General features: G+C 38.8%; 1 protein-coding gene across 1 annotated transcript; it reads left to right on the top strand.

Annotated features, from left to right (window-relative positions):
* Positions 1-3301: 3301 nt before the first annotated feature.
* FMR1NB (FMR1 neighbor) lies at positions 3302-12839 on the top strand. Its single transcript, XM_088527626.1, has 6 exons — positions 3302-3377; positions 6588-6701; positions 7162-7299; positions 9399-9495; positions 12330-12469; positions 12781-12839. The coding sequence occupies exons 1-6, from the start codon at positions 3302-3304 to the stop codon at positions 12837-12839; spliced, it is 624 nt and encodes a 207-aa protein (XP_088383752.1).
* Positions 12840-20899: the final 8060 nt, after the last annotated feature.

Genomic DNA, 20899 nt, shown 5'->3' with positions numbered 1-20899 from the left:
AGTTTATTTTAAAAATAAAGTCCTTTTTAAAGAGCGAGAGGTATTTGTGAATAATGCCAAACTTCTAATTCAATAAGGTTAGGCACAAAGCCTATAAATTAACAAGTGCTTATGGAACTAGAGAGAAAGTGTTGCTTTTCTTTAGTAAACATGTTTTTATTAACTATGGGAAGTTAATGATGGTAGGAAGTCAAGATTTTTAGAGCTGGTATAAAATTCTGTTAAAATTTTAAATAGTTTGTTTCGAATGGATGAAAATCTTTTCTGTTCATGAGAATGAATTTAAGAAGCAAATCAGTTTCTTGAGTACTGAAATTCCTTAAATGACTTAGTTGCACATGAGCATTCTCTGGAGTTTCTGCCTAATTTCAGTCATAATTTTGCATGCTGTTTGGTTTTCCTTTGAACAAGTCAGAAACAAAATTAAGTACTGTAATTATGATACTGAGTATAGACTCCACATCCTTCATAAGAGTGCTCACTGTGCAAGATAACTGATTTTCCTGAACTGCAGCACCTTTCTTCAGTAATTGAATATTCAAAGAAATACATTAATTAGCTTCTGAATAGGTATTCCTCAGTCACTTCAGGAACCCTGCTCTATGAGTGTATTCTGTACTAGTCTGCAAGAGTAAAGGTGGGTCTTTAACATTTTATTGTATATTTTTGTTAAAGATTTTGTCCATATGCAGAAACACTGTGGTTTATTATGGAGTACCTATATTTAAAATAAAGAAGTTGGTATTTATTCTGTTGGGTACTTGAAATAACAAGGATAGCCCATTCTAGTAATAGTTTTTTGTAGCAGTGTGTAATAAGTTGATTCCCCAGCCAAATGCTTTCACTTAGCAGAACCATCAGTCTTCAGCTCCATTTGCAGCTATTAAAATCAAGATGATTGGGAGAACGTAGGCGTGTTAATAGTGGAAGACAACTTCTTTAGGACTGGCTGCAGTTTTCATCACACGTAAGTCAAGTATTCTGGACAGATCCCATTTTATCTGCAAGGTTATTCCCCTTGCTAGAGTTACACCGCAGCTAAGCCTGGGGCAGCTCTTAAACTGTTAGCACCATTGAAAGGGTTAGGTTCACAACTACTGCAGTGCTCTGTTAGGGAGTCTGAGCCTTGCACATTAGTCTTAGGCTTCAGGAATGGATTAAAAAGAGGATAGTCATTAGTCTTAAACTACAAAGACAGCAAAGTAATAAACCAAAAGTGTGGGCAATTTTCTAATATTGGGTAAATCCCATACTTGTAAGTCCCAGGAATGTATCAAATCATGTGCAGTGTTCCATGACAGATATGAGAACAAAAAATTCTAATTGCATGTGAAGTTAATGTTTGTAAAATGACGAATGTTCACCTTTAGGTGTCTCCTACCTCCTCATTGGTATTATTGAGGGCATATTGTTTGCTGAGAAACAACTAAAATTGAGGCCACCTGACTATCCTAGCAAACTAATGCTACCTACCCAATGTAGTTTAAAAGAGAACACCCATCTTAACTCAAAATTTCTTAGTCAACTAAGAAGGAAGTGGGGGGGAATACATGTGCGTATATGTGATCTTTTTCAAAAAGACTTTTATGTTCAGACAGCTGTTGTATGCTTATTTTTTTTATGAACATGGTAGACTGCTTTAGGGAGCTAGGTTGTTTTTCAAACCACCTTTTTTTGTGCCTGCTTTGCTTTAGGTTTCTGGAAGTGGTGGGTATTAATTTATTTTAGGGGTTTTGGGGGAGGTTGGCATGTCTAGCAGTTGCTAATGCATCCATAGAACTTTAATTCTTAAACATTTTCATTCCGTTTCTTAACGGAAAGACTTAATGTGACTACCCCTTACCCCTTTGCTTCTGGTGAGGAGACCTGTCTCAGCAACTGCTGAAGTGACCCTTAGTCAAGAGTAACGTTGCACTTTGCATGTATAAGCCACTTTCTTGAGACCTCAATGAAACATTGTCTGTCAGTTGACATGCGATAGAATTAAATGCAAGTTCCCATATGAGTCATGGGAAGTTCTATGTGCTTAATCTTTGAGGAATATATTAATGGACTGCAATTTTTATTATCTGATCTCCACAATTTTTTGCTGGGTGATGTTTGGTACCAAAAAAAAAAAAAAGATGTATAACTTTGTCTTTGCTCAGGAGTTAATGTCACTTACAGGGTTGGTTTTGGTGACACATCGGCTCGCTGTGCATGGAGATGTGGGTCACAGGCAGCCATTGTGACAGGCTTTCCCGTTTCTGTCTTGCCCAGAAGTCTCTACTTGCTGCGCTCTGGATAGCTCTAATTTTCCACTTCCAGCAGTAGCAGAGAAGATGGTCGAAGGAGGAGTATGTAAGGGGCAAGCCAAAACCTTTAAATACGTCATGTTTCTCTACTCCCAGGGAGTGTTTCCACCCTTCCCTTTTCTCCTGGAGGGCATTGCGTTATAATAGGTTTCAGCTTTGCTGCTTCTGACCTGTCTGGTTAAGAAATAATTCTACAGAACAGGTCAGCTTCAACTTCAGGAAAATGCTCTACATTTAGCGAGAGTGCGAGAGAGCAGCCCCTTCAAAGGGCAGTGTGTGTCTTACCCATTTCCACATGGTGCTTAGGAAAATGGGTTTATGTTTTCTTGCCAATACTGATAATAAGTAATTGCTATGGTTAAGTTGCCTTAACTCCTCAATATGTATATGATTGTAATTGGAAAAGACCTTTTGAAGATAATGAGTAACAGATAAGAAAAATCAAATACACAGCCACTGACAAAGCAGTGTTCGCACAGCCTATCTCAACACCTGCCGATAAGTTACTGTGAGTGACTTGGGATTTTAATACTCTTTTCTAAATTATCCTTTTGGGCCTCTTTTACAAATTTTATGTTTCCAAAGCATCTCTCACTGAATCACTGGGTAAGCTAAGTTAGTTATTGGTCATAATTTTCCAAAGATTGTTGCTGCTTAAATCCTGATTCTGCCCTTAAGCCTGGATTTAAAATACTTAACAGAAAGTGGTTAATCTTAATCATGTCAAGTAACTAGCTCTGGGGTGGTTTAAAGAAAGCCTTATTTTGGGTAGTCACTGTTCAAGGTGCCTCCCACTAAGTTCTCTTAAGTGGTTAATTTCTTCAAAGTCAGTAATTATTGCCCCATTTTTTTTTTACTGCGTTTGGCTTCCTTTTTAATGCAAGAAGGCAAGCAGTCCTGCTCTGTGCAGCAGTCCTCTTGTGTTGTTTTTTACAAATAGTAAATACTAAGTAAAATTACTTATACCTAACTACCTGTTCATTGTTGCTACTGATTTTATTGCAGTAATGCTGCAGGGAGTAACTGGCACTCATCTGTTATGGAACTGTGTGATTGTGATGATGTTTCATAGCATCGGATCAAGTGAGTATTGCAAGAAGAAAATACCGAGGAAGGAAATAATTTTACTAGGAGGAAATTAAGGTTGCAGTTTTATCTTGGCAATGATTGAAAAAAATGAAAAACCTTATTAAAAAAGAAGTATACCAAATGGGATTGGTAGTAGTCCTGAAAGATATGGGTAAGTTACATTTTTCCTAAAAGCATAGCCCTGTTTACCTACATCTGTGTGAGAAAGGCATGCCGCTTATTCCAGCCTTGATATTGTATCTCCTTTTTGATTTGGTTATAGATTTTTTTTTTTTTCTTCCCTCTTTGGAAAACTTTCTGTTCTCCTCTTCATTCTTGTCCCCAACCCCCAAGTCTGCAGTTAAAAGTGTACCTAAGAACTGTAGAGATTTGACAGGTAGACTAAAGTAGTTGACAGAGATTTGTCAGGCTCATAAGTGCATTCCTATCAGAAATTTATTTCGGTCATCTGAAATTGTGCATAAAGGATCCGCCTGCATACTCTGCTTGTATTTACTCTATGCCTTGAGAAGGCAGTATTTCAGAAGAAACATTTTCAGATCCTGCCAAAAGGCTGTCAGTTGGTTCAACAGTTATTTGTAAATTTTCTGCAATATCTAGATGAACAGGTCATGCTGCTTTCAGGGTATGTTTGTGTGCTATTATAGCTGTGTATACAGTATGTGTCTCCTTCAACCAGGGACCGTAGCAAAACTGTTAATGTGAACCGTTGAGGCTGCATTTCTGTTAGTGTGGTTTCACATTATGTATTTTGACGTACGTTCAGTTTTCCCTGCTCAGATACTACCTTTCCTTAAGGGAAACCTATATGGCACATAAAAAAACAAGTTGTGCACCAAGATGAATAGTGGGTTTATATGCCTCGGGCTCTTGATGGTCTTTTAGGTGATCCTTCAGCTAGTAGTATCAAGTTGTTCAATGTCTTAGTTTCTTGTTAGGCCATGATCTGTCCTATTCACAAAGAACTATAAAGCTCTGAAGAGGCTTTCAGTAAACTCCATCACTGAAAGCTGTTAAATAAGCTGTGATGGGTCAAGCTTCTTACACTGGGGAGGATATGGGGGGTGGGAAGGCAAGAAACAGTAAGTAGGAATTTAACACACAGTGAGGTGGTTTTTTTTATTTTTATTTTTTTTTCTTTTTTTCTTCATTGTGGCGTGGTTGATTGTGGCTAATGGGAGTCCCATGGTGACTTGCACCTTTGCTTCAGTCACAGAATGGTTGAGGTCGGAAGGGACTTCTAGAGGCCATCCAGTCCAAATGCCCCGTCTCAATAAGGGTTGCGTAAAGCATATTGCCCAGGATTGCATCCAGATGGCTTTTGAATATCTCCAAGGATGAAGAACCCACAGCCTCTCTGGACAACCTGTTCCAGTGCACTGTTGCCCTCACAGTAAAGAAGCCTTTCCTCATGTTCAGGAGGAACCTGCTGTGTTTCCATTTGCCTCCCAACCTATCAGTGGGCACCCCTGAGAAGAGGCTGGCCCCAGCCTTCTCACATTTCAGATGCTTATATGCATGATAAGATTTTCTTCCCACTTGTCTTTCCTGTTCCAGGCTGAACAGGGCCAGAACTCTCAGCCTTTCATCATCAGGTGTTCCAGTCAGTCATCTTAGTAGTCTTTTGCTGGATTTGCTGCATTACCTTCATGCCTCCTAGCGGGGAGCCCAGTCCGTAAGATGTGGCCTCACCGGGACTGAGGAGATGGAAAGGGTCACTTCTCTTGACCTGCTGGCAACACTCTTCCTAATGCATCTCAGGATACATTTGGCCTCCTTTGCTGCCAGGACATGTTGTTAACTCATGGTATATTTGTCCACCAGGACATCCAGATCTTTTGCTACAGAGCTGCTTTCCAGTAGGTCAACACCCAACCTTGTACTGGTGCATGGGGTTATTCTTGCTTAGGGGCAGGACCCTGCACTTGCCTTTGTTGAACTTCATGAAATTCCTCTCTATCCATCTCTCCAGCCTGTTGAGGTCCCTCTGAATGGCAGCACAGCCATTTGGGGTATCAGCCACTCTTCCCAATTTTGTATCATCAGCAACCTTGCTGAAGGGGCACCCTGTCCCTTCATCCACATCAGTGATGAATATGTTGAACAAGGCTGGGCACAGAACTGACTCAGATGGGGACACTGCTAGCTCCAGGCCTCCAACTAGACTGTGCTCTGCTGTTTGGCCAGTTCTCAATCCACCTCACTGCCTGCTTGTCTAGCCCACGCTTACTCAGCTTGTCTGCAATGACGTTACGGGAAACTGTCAAAAGCTTTAGTAAAGTCAAGGTAGACAACATCCCCTGCTCTAGTCATAGATTCATTAAACATGAATTCCCCTTTGTGCGTCTGTGCTGACAACTGCTGATCACCTTCTCCTTCACAATCACAGAGATGATACCCAGGCTGAGCTGCTGTGCCACCTTGCCAGGGGTCAAGGTGATGCTGACTGGCCTGTAGTCTCCTGTTTCCTTCTTCCTGCTGTTTTTCAAGACTGGACTGATGTTTGTTCTCTTGCTTTCCTCAGGCACCTCTCCCAAAGATGAAAAGAGATGGAGAGTGAAGCAACAAAAACTACTTGTTGCTAATTTTGGGGGGAAGAAGTAAAAAATGAAAGATGATCAAGAAGTCCCAGGGCCACAAACACTCAGAATTTAGGAAAATATCCCAGTATCTCTTTTTTCTGCTCTTTACTAGACATTTGTTAGTGAGCGCTGTCTGAAACAGGGTGCTGGGCTAGATGCACTATTTGTTGCATCTAACAAAACTATTTCTTAAATTTCCTCTTTTTTTTGTTTGTGTTTTTCATTCTGGTCTGATCCTGAACTAACAAAGTTCTGTTCTCATGCACTATAAAGGAGAGAGGGGAGAGAAAAAGTCTATAGAGTAGTTTAAATGTAATCTGTATCTGGCATGTGAACAATTTTGCTTTTTGTCTTGACAATTTCCAGCTGAAAGGTTTCTTTAATATAATTTAAATTTCACAGCTTTAGTTCTTTAGTCATTTGGTTCATGAAGCAATTTGAAGTAATATAATTGAATATAACAGGAAGACATTTATGTTTAACCTTGCTAGCCATCACTAGTCACAATTCATAATGACTATAAATGCCTTCATAATGAAAGATAATCAGCATGAAAATGTCATTGCATTTAATTAATTATGGATATTTTGATGGTAATGAGCTAATCATTATGAGCTTTCAGGTTTTACATCACCAACTCAGCATGTTTTAGAAAAAAGAGAAGTGGCGCCCAGCGAAGTTCAAGTGAGACTGAAAGATGCATCAGAAGCTCTTGTGAGCTTCTTCAGTCCAGTAAGTAAGTGTCATTTTTATCACTGCAGCATTCTTTCCCCTCCTCTCTTCCTTTCGTCTGCTTCACCTCTAGCCTATATTTCTGCTCATACCTGTCAATACTTAGTGCATGAAAACCCTCCATCTAGTGCTGTAAAACTTGCTGGATTTCGGAAAAGTGGCTTTGTTAAATACCCATTTAGAAAAAATCAGGTTTGCAAATTTTCCCTTGCATTACTGCTGCCCTACAAAAGCTTTTATCTTGAGTGAGGTGCTTGGCTAGAAATGCTGGACACTTTAGGGTAGGAATAACCTTGTTTGCTTTTGCCGTGTCTGTTCTGAAATAGTTTTTTAGTTTACCTCTATAAGCACAAGAAAGGAAGAGCAATTGAGCACATCTTAAATGGAAGAAGGATTTAATAACTTCTTTGTTTGAACATTGGTCTTTAGAATGGAAGTTTTACATTTTATTTCTTTTCTTAAAGCGTGTCGCCACAAAGACAATGAAGTCTTAATTCCTTGTCGTATAGGAGGGAGCATTAATAAAACCAAATGCTTGGAAAATAAATGTTGTCCTTCAAAAACCAGCCATGAACTGAAATGCTATGCCCCATTTAAAGACAGTAAGTATAACTCTGTAAATTGATGCCTCCTAGCGAAATGCTTCTGGTCAGAATGATTTTTAACATTAAAAATGAAAACAGTTAATTAATGCAAAATGCGTTTAGCTTGTGAACCACAGTATAAGCCACAGAACTAACTATAGCTGCGTATGTGAGTACAAAGAAAGTAGTAAAGGCTTGATCTGTGGGATGGGGGTTTTAATCGAAGGAAGTAGTAAGTCTGAGTGCGGTGAAGAGAAGTTCAACTCAGTGGCTGAAGAAGCAGCTAAATGATCATCTAATAAATACTTAAAGTTGTTTAAAGATTAAGAAAATAAGCTTTTCTCGGTAGTGACAGATAGTGTAAAGGGGAATGGCTGATCGCAGGTGCTTGGGGAGGGCAGGGCTTTAGCGGGTGGTACAACTCCAGACCAAGTCATCAGAGGGGCGATGGAGACTCCATTCTTGGAGATATTCAGGGCTTGGCTAGGAAAAGACATTTGTTCACTTGACCTAGTGTTGGTGGTAGTTCTGCCTCAGGCAGGAAGTTGGACCACCTGACCTGCAGGTGTCCCTTACAACTAAAATCTGTACGATTATGTCCTTAAATTCTAGTCTTAGCATTATATTTTTCTTTCCTCTTTGAGCATTCTTATTGTGGTTTAATTTTCTATTTCACATATGGAACAATGCAAACATTGATACACCCACCTTTCTAAACATTGTCCTAAATTCTGCTTTCCTAAAAGGGATGATTTTTTTGTTGTTGTGATCTTTTTATGTTTTTACAACTTTGTTTTTCACTGAGAAGGTCTTCCAACATACTGAAAAATGCAGAAAGTTAGAGGCTTTTATTAGATGCATCTCATGGTTCTCTATCGTCTTCAGTGTCAAAATATCAGAATGATTCTGGGAGATTTGTTGTAGCACTGAATATATTCTTTTTTTTCTTTCCAGTATAGCAATTCTTATTACATAGTTTTCACCAGCAGTTGAGTTTTCCCAGAAAAAGGTCATTTTGTCTAATATGGACGTTTACAAAAAAGAAACCATAAATGTAACCTGGTGGTTGGCATTTTCACCTGGTACAATTCAGTGTACCTCTGTGGGCTTCAGAGATTATATCCAATTTTCAGGAAAAACTGACTTAATACTAACATGAAATCCAAAGGGAATATTTGTAACCTAACATCTATTATTCACTTTCCACTTATTTGCACTTGCTATCAAGCAAGGTCTAGTCAAGACCAATCTTTTAAATTTTCTCTTTTTTCCTTATTTCCAAACTACATTTTAATTCTAGGGCAGGGATTATTTTTAGATTAGTTTTGATAGAAGGAAGCTTCATTCAGTATGAGGCTATCAGAATCTATCCATTAGTTAGGGATACCATAGAATAAAGTGTTTTAGTAATATTTACCCCACGACTGGACTTTCATTATGTGTAAGAAAAGCTTTGCAGTGAAGATTGCAGCTGTTTCACTCATTTGAGGACATATACTCAAGAAAATGTTAAATATGCTTATTCAGCTGAAATTGTTTGATTTCTCATTTCAGTTAAGCCTTTATTGTTTGGAATAAACATCAAGGCCAACTATTTTACCAAATTATCTGTTCATGGATTAATTACCTGCTTTAATGGTCCAGGATGTATAACATATGTCCAAAGAAAATAAACACACTTATTGCCCTGAAAGCACATGCTGTTTGCCTTGTAGCAATCTGTTGACAAAATAGAAGCACTTAAACATATGAGACTCATGGCACTTGGATTTCCATAAAATGGTCCTAGGCTGCATGCTGGTCTTTGATCTGGGAGTTTTGTCTTTGACTTTAGTAGGAATAAGATGAGATTTTAAGAGAATCCTGCTGAAGTTGCAAACTGAAATAAATGAGTAGTTTTCACTTGCATGATTTTTGTCTCCATTTTTAAAGAGGCTTTTAAAAGGGGCTGATTTTTCCTGCCCTGGGCTTAACTGAACATCAGTTACTTCTGAAACTAATCAAATACATGGGCTGCTTGAACTCAGGTCAAACTTAAGACAGGTCTCTGATATCTGTATCTCAGTGTATACCTGAGGATCTTTCATATCTAACACAAGCTTCTACTGATTCTACAGATCTGCAGCTGACCTTTCGATTGTTTGTGCTTGGAGCAGGAGTACTTTTTATTTTGGCGGGTCTCCCATTTTGTTGCTGTGCCTGTTTGCAGAGGAGGTAAGAATTAGTATATGATCAGATCAAATTCATGATGCACTCTTTCTAAACATAGAAAATTTAGATAATTGACATGTTTAAAATTAGTGAGGGGGGAAAAAGATGGAAAAAATAGAAAAAAAAATATTATGCAAAGGTTAAAAATGAGTCTTTTCATTTTGAAGCTGCAAAAATGTAGAGCCAATATGATTTGAGTTTAAAAATATATGTATATTCAATACCGCAGTATTCATTCAGCTGTAAGGAACTTGAATAGGTTTTTAGAAAAGGTTTCTGGAGTAGAGTTTTAGGACACTAACTTGAGTTCAAAGAAAATCCAGAATATCAGTAAAGTAGTAAAGAAGCAATTTGGGGAAAAGTTCATTTTACTTTGTAACGTAAGGCTAAACAGAAACAAATGAGAAAAACTTTCTGCCATTTGCCTTATCTCTCAAAATCACAGAGAGAAGAGGCAAAGTCTGTTCTTTGAGACTTCCAATGGCTTGGAAGCCATTACTTAGGGTAAACAGTCCTCACTGCTGCACGAGAAATGATATGAACCAGGAATTACCTGAAATACAACAAGGAACAAATGAATGAGGAAAATGTGTTTAAAGAGAGCAAGTAAAATGTGTTTCTCTGTGGGACATACATGAAATTATGCAGAAAGATAAAGCACTGGCCAGAAAAGTAGTAGGCCTGAGAAGAGTGAGAGACAGCCTAGGAGTATACGGAGAAAAGTAAATGAATTATCTGTAGTGCTGCTAATGTGCAGTGAGTTGTGAATACAATGAAAGCAGTGTAGTGTTTGACATTACTAAGTTTCAGCATATGTATATACTCTTATATGATAATGGAGAAAAATGTGAGGTCCGCAATATCAAAATAATTAAACTAAGATAAAACATATTGGCGTAATTGTACTTCATTTTTAAGGAATTACCAGCTAATGCTATAACTTGGTTAATATGATACTCTTTTTTTTCCTAACGGTTTTGCATTTCTCCAAGTGTTAAGCTTTTGCTGTACTAAGGTACTAGCTGTGTGGGATCATGTACATGTGCATGCACACACCCGTGCGTTTTACTGATGTGGCTGCTTAGCAGATGGCCACTTGCTATGGAGTTCCACACTTAGACAAAACCTGCTGTGCAGATCTCCACATTGCATCTTACACTGTGCTCAGCAGCTGATGTTCAGCATACAGATAGCCTCACCGAGTCATCAGTGACTCCAAAAACAGGAGGCAAAGAATTAGCATGGAGTTATCATAAATTTTATAAAAAATGAATCAATGCAAATTCTCTCCAAATAAGTACATATTAATGTTTAAATGATTTTTTCTTTTCCTAGCTTGGGAAACCAGGAATATTGCTGTTCTGCTATGACTTTTTTGTTTTGTTTTTTTTTGTTTAGTGCAGTGATTAACCAGATGCTAAATGGTTTTAACTTCCACCATCGTATATTTGTGTTCTAGGAAAAAAGCAATGCTATAACATAGTAACTTCAATTGAGTTTTACCAGTTTTATTTAGAGACTGTTGATAGAGGATATGGCTTTGAAAAGCATTCCGTTTAATGAGCCTGAGATCCTCTGTCTAGGAGGAAATTCTGTTGCTTTAATTAGTAATATTGTACGTGTGTAGTAGCATTATATGGATTGTATTTATATATTGTAATATGGTGTGGTAAACTTATATGTGATGTCAAAACTTTACTGCACAGAACACGCCCTAAAGTAAGAATCATTTTGTAGACCTATCAGGATGACAGTTTCTGCTGATGGAATTTGGGACAACTCATGTGTGCTGTGCAAATTCCAAGATGTTCCGTAACGGTCTATAAAGAACCAGCTCAAAGCCAGACTATTAGCCATGGAAGGGCTTTGCAGACATTTGTACCATGTAGCTAGAGCTGAGTGACTATCTCTTCAAGATGCCATGACTGAAATAGAAAAAGTAATTCCATAGTATGGCCAAACTGTAAGGATTGCTGCTGTCCTTCGTTATTGGCTACTTTCAGCACTTAGCTGGCTGCAGTTAATATATGTATGAGCCTGGAAATCCTGCAAAATTGATGAGGGAGCTGTTTACTTCCTCTCCACAGGTTGAGTTACAGCAGCTTAACCTTAGTGTGAGTACTCTTCCTTCTGCCACACTTGACTGTTACTAGTACTGATTAAAGTTAGTGAGGCTTTGTGTTACTTTGCCTCCTCACTGAGGAACTCCGTGTTTTGTTTCTCTCCATGGAATTTTTCATGCAGGAATCAGAATCTGTATGCCTTAATTGTACCTATTCCTGCAAATCATCAGCTTTTTTGGTGTGCTGTCACTATAACATCTCTCTTGAGCATTCTTGTCCTTTGATTTTTATATGCATCACTATCTTATCTTACTTTTTCTTGCGCAATTTTGCCATGTCTTTTCTCGATTAATCACCCCATGCCAGGATGAGTAGAACAAAACACAAATGGCTAGAAAAACAGAGAGGGTACACATAACTAGTGCTGTTTAAAAAGCATTTTGTAGATTTTAGATAAAATATAAACCAGAAAAGCCTTCTTTTCAGCCTGTTGAATTTCAAGTACAGCTGTGAGAAGCAGGCCACATCCTAGGGAATTTTGTGGTCACAGCTGTATTGCTCTGAATCACTGGGTCTGCTAAAACTCAAAAAAAATATATAAGAGATGGGAAATGCGTATGCAAATACTTTTTGTAGCCTCAATCTATATTCTAGTGATGAAATCTTGTGATGTAGCTTTGCCCTTTTCACTGAAGCTAGGATTTCATAGCTAAAGTGTAGGTGAAAATTCTTCCCTTGGAAATCAATTTCAATTGTTGTTTTAATATTTTGCAGTCAGTGTTTCAATCCTTTACGAAGTAAAAGGAAAGAAGTAGAACAAATTGTGCAGAAGAAGAAAGAGCATAGTAAAAACCATGGCTTTATATTGAGTTTACTTAAGAAAAATGCCAAGGACCATGAGAGCATGAAAAAAGGTAAGCTGTTTTTGAAGTATTCTTTTGTCCTTTCAGTGTTATTGTTTTACTGGCAATCCTACATGACATACTTAGTACTGTATACACCTAGTATCTGGCCCTAGACCTTCTGACAAAAGGTACTATTCATCAGGGATCGCACTCAGTTTCAGTTATGGGAAACAGTGAGTCTGCAAGAACTTGATTCTTGTACTGAGATGCTGAATGGCATCAGAACAAGCTATGGCCAGTATCAATTTGGTGAAAGTGTAAACAGGTCCTCAAAACTAATTAGACTCATATTTAGATTTCTTTTCTTCTTTTTGGTGTAGAGGATCATCCAGCTGATCTTGAAGACCTCAAGCAGGACAAGGACACCAGGCTTGCTTGAGTATGCTCTAGAAAATGAGGTGTTTTCTCTAGTGTCAAATGAATATAACATTGTCATCCTCTGATAATGCTATTGATTTTGGTACTAAGATCTTCATTCTCAGGTCTTTATACTCGCACCATATCTTCTGTGGAAGACTGGTAATACTTAAAGGCAGAAATTGCTTTTGGCAATTCCTGAATACTGAAGTCTGCCTTCTATTATTAATATAGCATCCCAGCAGAGGGCAAATAAAGATACCCGTTAAGTCACTGTCCCAATTAATAGGCCAGTCTTAGACTATTGTTTGGCATAAGAAAAGGTAGTTGACGTTCATTAAATCAGTAGCGAGTGGCAAGCTTAGTTTGGCTTCAGTGTTGGATGCCACCATAGCAGAGTGTTATAATTGCTAATGAGGTGAATGGCTAATCCTTTGCCAGCTGCAGAGGGTTTAGACAATCTGTTGGGCAGTTGTTTTAGAGTTGTACTTAGAGAATGTCAGTAGAAATCAGTATCACACATGATGATGCAGTCACTGTTTCTCTGGGTCTGTGAAATCCAAGTAGCAAAATTTTCAAAGATTAGAACTGGGAGAAATGGAGCTTTGCTGCTAACCTAGAGGATAAATATTATGAGTGATTCCTGGAAACTTTGTACTTACAGGATTTCCCATTTAATATAGTTTTGTCCTAATTGCATTAGTCTTAAAATAGGTATCCCTAAAAACCCAAGTGTGATAGGGGTGGAGTATGTCTCAGAAAATTGTTACTGGTGGTCAAATATAACTATGTGTAGAAGCTTAGAGCGCAACACTGCAAACATTGCCAATACCATCATTTAAGAGATGATTTAGGTGTTAATTGTAAAAGCAAAGGAATCTGTGACGTTTTTGATGCGGATGAGCAGAATGATGGAGACTGAATAAGGCTGTTTGCCGTCCAAGTCTGACGTGTGTTTGCTGGTGCTTGATGTTATTTTTATGATTTGTGAAGTGTGTCTGTAGCCATTTTGACAAAGATGAAAACAATTTCCTGCTACATGAATTTGGGGGCCCTGTCACAGCTGAAATGTGCATGTGACAAACCACATAGATCCTCATGGCTGATGGCGATTATAGAGAGAGAGTTTTGTTCTGGGGAAAGTTAGGCGTTCATATGGTACTTCATGATTTTGATTGAAAGGTAGTAAATTCCTTTTCTTCACATGTCACTGACAGCACAACTGTTTTCAGTATTGCTTAACATTCTGACAAAGGGAGACATGCTGATGAAACAACTACTGTATTTAACAGTAAGAAATCAATGCATCTGCAGTAAGAGTGGCAGCATCAGACAAAAATGAGCATAAGCAAAATACAAGCACTGCAAGAGGAGAGGGGAAGGTAAAAAAAAAAAGACACACCAAGGCTAATTGTACCCCACTGAGCAAATGATTTTATTGGTTTTGATTGCACAATTTCAATGTGGGATTATTTCAGACCCACCTGGAACATACGCTTTCCAAAGCGTCTAAACTGCTCGTGTATTTGTTGTGTATCAACCTGCATGTTTCTGAGCTAAACTCAGTTTCCCTTTGTTAATTCTGTCCCCTCAGAGAACTGGATTAGGGACCAGGTTCCCTAAGAGCATCCCTTACAAGGTCCCCAGAGCCTCTGTGCTAGCGAGTGAAGCTGTCTTGTAGTGTGTGCTGTTTCTCACCTCTGTTTGTGGGGCAGGCCAGCAGAAGAGAACTTGAACCTCCCAGTCCCAGAGACCTTCAGTACTAACATCAGGGACCACAAGATGGTGCTGCAGGAAAACATTTTTCCCTAAGTGGTTTTGGTTTCTGGAGAACTTCATTGATTTTTACCTTTTACAATGTGGTTCATCAAGGCACAAGAAGGCAGATACTGTACAGCAGAGCAGTGGTCACTCTAAAAAAAGATGACATAATACAGCATATGATGACAAGGCTTTAGAAGACTTACAAGATATACAAACCATTGCTCCTTCTGTCTGCTCCTTCTATTGAACTGATACAGAATGAAACAAAAGAACTCTCAGTAGAACCTCTTATCTTCACAAAGGTTAAACAAATACAAAACTAAGCAGTCTGCCTCGTTGTAGCTGTGTCCAAGCCTGGATTCAGTCATCTGAGAGAGCTTGAGCATGAGGACACTTTCATCTCATCTCACCCAGAGCTTGCACTATATCTGATGGCAGAGGGTGGGTCTCACCTCCTGTTCCCTCTGAAATCCACACCTGTAACTGCATTCTGTAATGAGAGAGCATTGAGAAGATATTTTTTAAAGCATTAAAGTAACATGAAATGGCTACATGACACCACAGGCAACTGCAGCAATATCTGGTACTACTTTTTCCACTTGTCTTTCAGAAAGCTTTCAAAATCAGCAATATTGCACCTAAAAGTAAATACAATGGAATTAAACCCAGGCTTCTCAGAGTTATGGTAAGAGACCAGATTTGAACCCTAAAGATCAAAAATTCAATGTCAAATACAAATTCGTATTTAAGCAAAAATCCTTTTGTTTGGGGGACAAATCTCATTTTTGAAGTCTTGATGTTCAGAAATAATTTTGATCTAGCTGAGCTTCATGCAAGGTCAAGTAGGGTAGATAAAGCAGGAGAATGTACTTCCTTGCTCAATAAATGTTTTTTTCTAGGTTATCTTTGCATAAGGAATGCAAATTTCAAGTGTTATGGGGGTTTTGATCCTTTATCACCCACTAGGCGTGGATGCACAGGTAAAATAAGACAACATAATACAGCATAAGTGCGAAGGTCCCCTGGAAAGTGTTTCGTGTTCTTCTGCACAATGCCAGTAGTGTGTGTCACTCTGTCCAAGCCTGCTTTGCTCCTGGTCTTTCTGCCCCAAGACTGTTTTTGTTCTCACAAAGCATTATAATAACAATAATAATAAAAAAGTTAATCTAGATGAAAGGAAAAAAAAAACTGTCCACAGTTATGCGGTTCATTGCACTATTTCCAACTCATTTCATAAAGGAACATTTCTCATTGCACTGATTCCTCAGAAAAAAAGTCCTGTGTATTTCTACCATCCAACCTTGACAAAATCTTGACAAATTGTGTAAGTTTGTTCACCTGTGTGTAGGTAAGAGGAATAGAACTTCATTTTTCAATAGTGTGGGTTTTTTTTTCTTCCCCCTCCCTGTATTATCAGCCATCAGCACTGTCCTGGTAGCTTTGCTGACCTTGTTGCAGCACTGTATGTTTTGGCAGTGTCAGCTGACAATCAGGCAATGTGGGGAACATGACAGCAATTCTACAAAAAGCTGCCCCCTAAAAAAGAGATTGGCTGTGTCTTTTACAGAGCCCTGCTGCATCCTCTCTCCCTGAATTCCAAGTATCTGATTTTCAGTCTATAAGTCTAGAGCTGTTCAATATTCTACCTACTGTTGATCATTAGCTGAGATAAAGTGCAATGAATAAAACAATTTTCCTTTAGAAAAGGAATTTTTTTCTGATGCATTTGCTTGGCATGCCATTTAGCACTGCATCCTTGCCTAGGCTTCTGTTACAATTTTTATTGACTCTGAGCTTTTACCATTTACTTATCTAAGGTGCTTGATCCAGCACTAAAATAAAAGATTCAAACCAGGGGTGGAGGATCTACTAGGCCTCAGTAAGTCAGGCATCAGTTTGAGGAGAGGGAGTTCTTATCAAAGACATTTTTTTTAAAAAAAATATCAGAAGCAAAGAAACCAGAGTCTGGTGAAAAAAGCAGCTGCTGGATTGGTGTGGACAAGATTTTGATAATTCAGTGATTGACTGAGATCTAACTCTTGACCAATGAATATGGCAAATTCCTGTTATGGTCTCCCTCATCCAGCACACTCCTAGAATGCTAGAAAATGACTACCATTGAACTATGAAGCTTTTGGGTGGGGTCATACTAGCTAAAGTCTGGACTGTGGAGCAGGAAAGGATGAAAAAGATCATGGGGAAAATGATCTTAAGAAAAATGACCTTGAACGTTTTACCAGAATGAGGCAGAATCTCATTCCCATTTGGCTTTTGCAATTTATTTTTGTTAGTATGGTCGTATATAAAAGGCTGTCACATCAACTGCTATAAACATTAATCTTGTTTTTTTTTTTTTTTTATCATCAATGGGCTGCTTTAAAAAAAAAAAAAAGGCAGAACTACAATTAATCATAGCTCATCACTGCAGCTATCTAGGAAGCAAAAGGTTAACAACAAATTCTGTCTTACTGGTTAAAAATGCTACTATAGCAGCATTTGCTCAAATGGTTGTTTTACACATGCAGTGGCGTCATCCAGTTTAAATCCTGCTGTGTTTCTTTGCCAACAACTGCTAGTGAACATTTGCCCACCTTCCCTGCTGCTGAGTAGTATCAGGATTAGATGCAGGGAGGCGAGCAAGCTTACAACTTCATCTGTTGGCACCACAGGAATGCAGGAGCAGAACAGCATGGCAGAAGGCAAAACTTTCAAAATCATCAATTTTAAGGTCTTACCTCAGAATGGCTATTTTTTGGCTGGGGGGAGGGGTATCTTTCGCCAAAAGAAAAAAAAAAAAGAAAAAAAGAAAAAGCAAGAACAATAAAATCCTCCTCAAGTAAAGACAGGGTTGGCATTTATTTATTATCCACCCTAGGGGTGTGTGGATGTTTGTAAAGCTGTACCAGGAAATAGATTTTGACATGGGAGGAGTGCCTGTCAAGAAAACACTGGTCTTATCTGCCTCTGTTGGGAATTAAAATTTAGGGAGCTTTAGTACATCTTGGAATTTTTAAGATGATGGATAGCTTGCAGCAACAGGCATTTTCCTCCCCTCACCAAAGGAAGCCACTTTTCCCTCAGTACTTAACAAAAGTCTCTTTGAATGACATGGTTAAAGAGAATCATATTTTGAACAAAGTGACTGGTAGAGACAGAGCTGTGTTTTCTGAACATTTATTAGCTTTTGTCTGCACTTAAAAACAGTGGGAATTTGCTTTCTGAACACTATGCATTTCTTACCTGTGAAGTGCCGTCCCTATATATGGCTTGGTCAGCCACTTGTCTTTACTTATGGGGCAAAAGAGTGGGAAGGTGAAGTGCCAAAGGGCCAGCAATTAGGAAAAGGAAATGGTGACATCTCTCTTAATTGGCCTCCTGTGCTGGAAACTGCTATTTAGAATCAAAGTTGTTGCTGCAATGGGTGTGCTGAGCAGTGTCCTCATTCACAGTCCTTCACCTCCTGAGCTCAAACAGTTCTCAACTGTGGTATCAAACCATAAGCGTAAGTTGTCCAGTGGCAATTACAGAGTAGTTGAGTGGGGTTGTGTTGTTTTTGTTTGTTTGTTTTCCAGATTAAAATATATTCTGGCAAGCAAGGCTGGTTTCAGAGTAGCCATTATGGGCTGCGATAGCACTGGTGCTCATTGAAGAGCCCTTGACCACATACTTACGCAATAGCCCTAATATCTCTAAATGATCTTATAATTTTATCACTTAAGTATTATGTTCAGTTAAAAAATGCAAGGATAAACCCAAAGGAATTATTTTAATCTACAGTAGTTTTCATATTCTATTCCTTCAGTAAACTTGTTTTTTCTTGAAACAATTGTTTTTCTATTTGTTTATGCTGTTAATAAAAAGCATACAAACAGTACTGACTGGCATCCTTAGAATTTTCAAAGTCTGCACAAAAATATAAGGTCAGTTTAAAACTTCATCTATCACTCATTTTGACAAGTTAGAAGAGTTAGTGCATGAATCTCACCTAGACGTAATTATTTGGAACAACAGCAAGAGGGGTAGCAAGTATCTCCAAAGTTCCCTTGCTTTGGGAGCCTGTGTACTGTTCAGTGGAGTGTCTCTGCTGTGCCCTTGCCTCATGCTCTGATCTTCAGTGCAGTACCAGCTTTGTGAGTAGAATAGCTCCAGTAGCCTTAGACATTCCAGCTATACTAGTTTATATACCCATGTCTTAGCTATACTAGTTTTAGAGCTGATATACTGTACTTTTAAGATACATCCTTTGGTATCTTGCAGGGAGAGGCTTCACCCCTTCCTGCTTTCCTTAAATATAATCTGCTGTAGTTTCTCTCTCCATTTATCAATTCTCCATACATAGGCATGCTAGTCACGTAGGAAGGAATGATCAATGAGCAAGGTATGTGACTTTCTCTTTCCCCTTGCCTTGTTACTAAGCTACTCTTTGCCTTGTTACTAAGTCTGCTAGAGCAACTTGATCATCACTATGAATATGATGTGTTGATCATAATTATTTTTAGTACACCATTCAGTGAGACTTTCTTAAACCTCTATAATCCATAATAAAATTTCTTCATCATTGCAGGGTAGGGAAGATACTCTCTGATCTTGGCCTGAAGTGTTGCTGTAGTCAGCTGTATTCTAGCTTTCTCTTCCATTTCATTCCTAATTTAAGGAGAATTTGCTCATGCTTCCCAGTGAATGGAAATGGTGGTTGCTTGAACCAGGTATTTGCTAGGAAGCTTCACACAGCTCTTCAACCAGTGCCTTCCACATCCTCATCTAGTTATTAAATATCTTCTAATTTATCAAGCAGATGGGACTACAAGATCATCCGGTTTGACTTCTTGTATCTCAGAAATCATTATTCTCTTCCTAGCTGTTTGAGCTCAACAACTTCAGTTAAATGAAACTCAGTACATAAAAAACCACGGGCAAAACTGAAGAGAAGTTGAAATCTCCCTAAATCCAAAGCTCCTGACATGGCATGAAGCATGGTTTACCCACATTTCCTACTGCTGAGCAAGGGGAGAAATCTGCCACTCAGAATTGAACCTCGGGGGGAAAAAAATAGTACTTGATTCATGCAGGCAACCAGCTGAAAATGATCCAGCATTTGATTGTCTCCATGCAAATATTCTGGGCTTGTTGAAAGCTCTACAAGCAAGCCTGTTACTAGTTCACTGCTCTGAATTTGTGATAGCCTTCTCCTTCTGTGCAACTTATGGTTTTATAGACCGAAAAAGAACTGTTTGAAACAGAATGGTTCTTTGGAGGAGAGAATATCACTTGCCACCTCTAGTAAAGTCCAAATTGAATTAAGGTGTATGGAATTTGGGGCCCTACTTATAGTCCTAGGTTATTCATTTTATACTCCATTTTTGCATTCTCTTTGAATATAATAGGGCGTGGGTTTTCTGTGTTAATCTTAGGTATCATGTCTTTCAAGGTATGCGGGTTACATAAAAGTTTTCTTGAGAGAAGAGATTTTAAAACATAGTTTTGAAACATGGAAGAAGAGATTGAGAGAACTGTGTGGAAAACAGGTGGTGGCTGGTCCAGGTGAAGGAGATGAACCTGATAATTAGGCCACTGAGCCTGAGTGAAAAGAAAATAAAGAACAAATGAGTAGAGGCAGGAGAGGCTGTGCAGAATTTTCAAGGAGTATGAGTAAAGTGAAATGGCACTCAAGGTAAGTGGAATAAAATACTCTATCTTAGGGTTTGAGAGTATTGTCTTGTGTATCTCCTTATGTTTGAGACCTATGTTTAGATGTAGTAAAGCTGATGAAGCAGGAAGAGAATAGGATTATGGCTGTCCCTTCTTGGTGATCAGACTCCAGCAGGGAGGAGAGTGAGTTGTGCAAGGTCATATTACCTGGTTTAACCATATGCTCTTCTCTAGTTTCCTTCCTGTTTGTTTTTGACATAGCATGTTACTTGCTTTATCCCTCCACTGCTTTCAAAGGCAACTTGGTTAGTGTTGGCTAGTTTTGTGATGGGGCTCCTTGTTTTGACAAAGGAAACTACAGTGGGTAGAAAATAAACTCATGGTGGGAAAAAGAGAGAGGAACCCCTTGATTGGACAAGGTGGGGAGGGAAGAGCTCTAGCACAAGATACGGAATAACAGATTATAGGCCATTGCATTGGATAGATTTTTGAGGGTCTTTTGGCTTGTGTGGAAAGTTGGGCTGCTAGGTCTTTGCCGAAGAGGACTCCCTTCTCATTGGCGAAAGGCGGGGATATTGGTGGTATGTCTGAGGAGCAACAAGAGAATCTGAGGGATGTTTAGGGCTCTGCTCTCGAGTCCTCATATCAGGCTCCACATGGCATAGCACA

This window comes from Tinamus guttatus, unplaced genomic scaffold (genome assembly GCF_059628265.1).
Source record: "Tinamus guttatus ecotype Peru unplaced genomic scaffold, ASM5962826v1 Tinamus_guttatus_pri_ptg000287l, whole genome shotgun sequence".
Classification (NCBI taxonomy): Eukaryota; Metazoa; Chordata; class Aves; order Tinamiformes; family Tinamidae; genus Tinamus; species Tinamus guttatus.
The sequence above is the reverse complement of the archived record's forward strand: the minus strand, read 5'-3'. Positions and strand labels throughout refer to the sequence as shown.

What these genes read in the sequence shown, in the direction of transcription:
- FMR1NB (XM_088527626.1), top strand. Translation starts at nt 3,302, where the DNA reads ATGCTGCAGGGAGTAACTGGCACTCATCTGTTATGGAACTGTGTGATT. An exon ending in GAGCTTCTTCAGTCCAGTAA is followed by an intron (nt 6,702 to 7,161) that starts GTAAGTGTCATT and finishes CTTTTCTTAAAG; the next exon opens with CGTGTCGCCACAAAGACAAT. An exon ending in TGTGCCTGTTTGCAGAGGAG is followed by an intron (nt 9,496 to 12,329) that starts GTAAGAATTAGT and finishes AATATTTTGCAG; the next exon opens with TCAGTGTTTCAATCCTTTAC.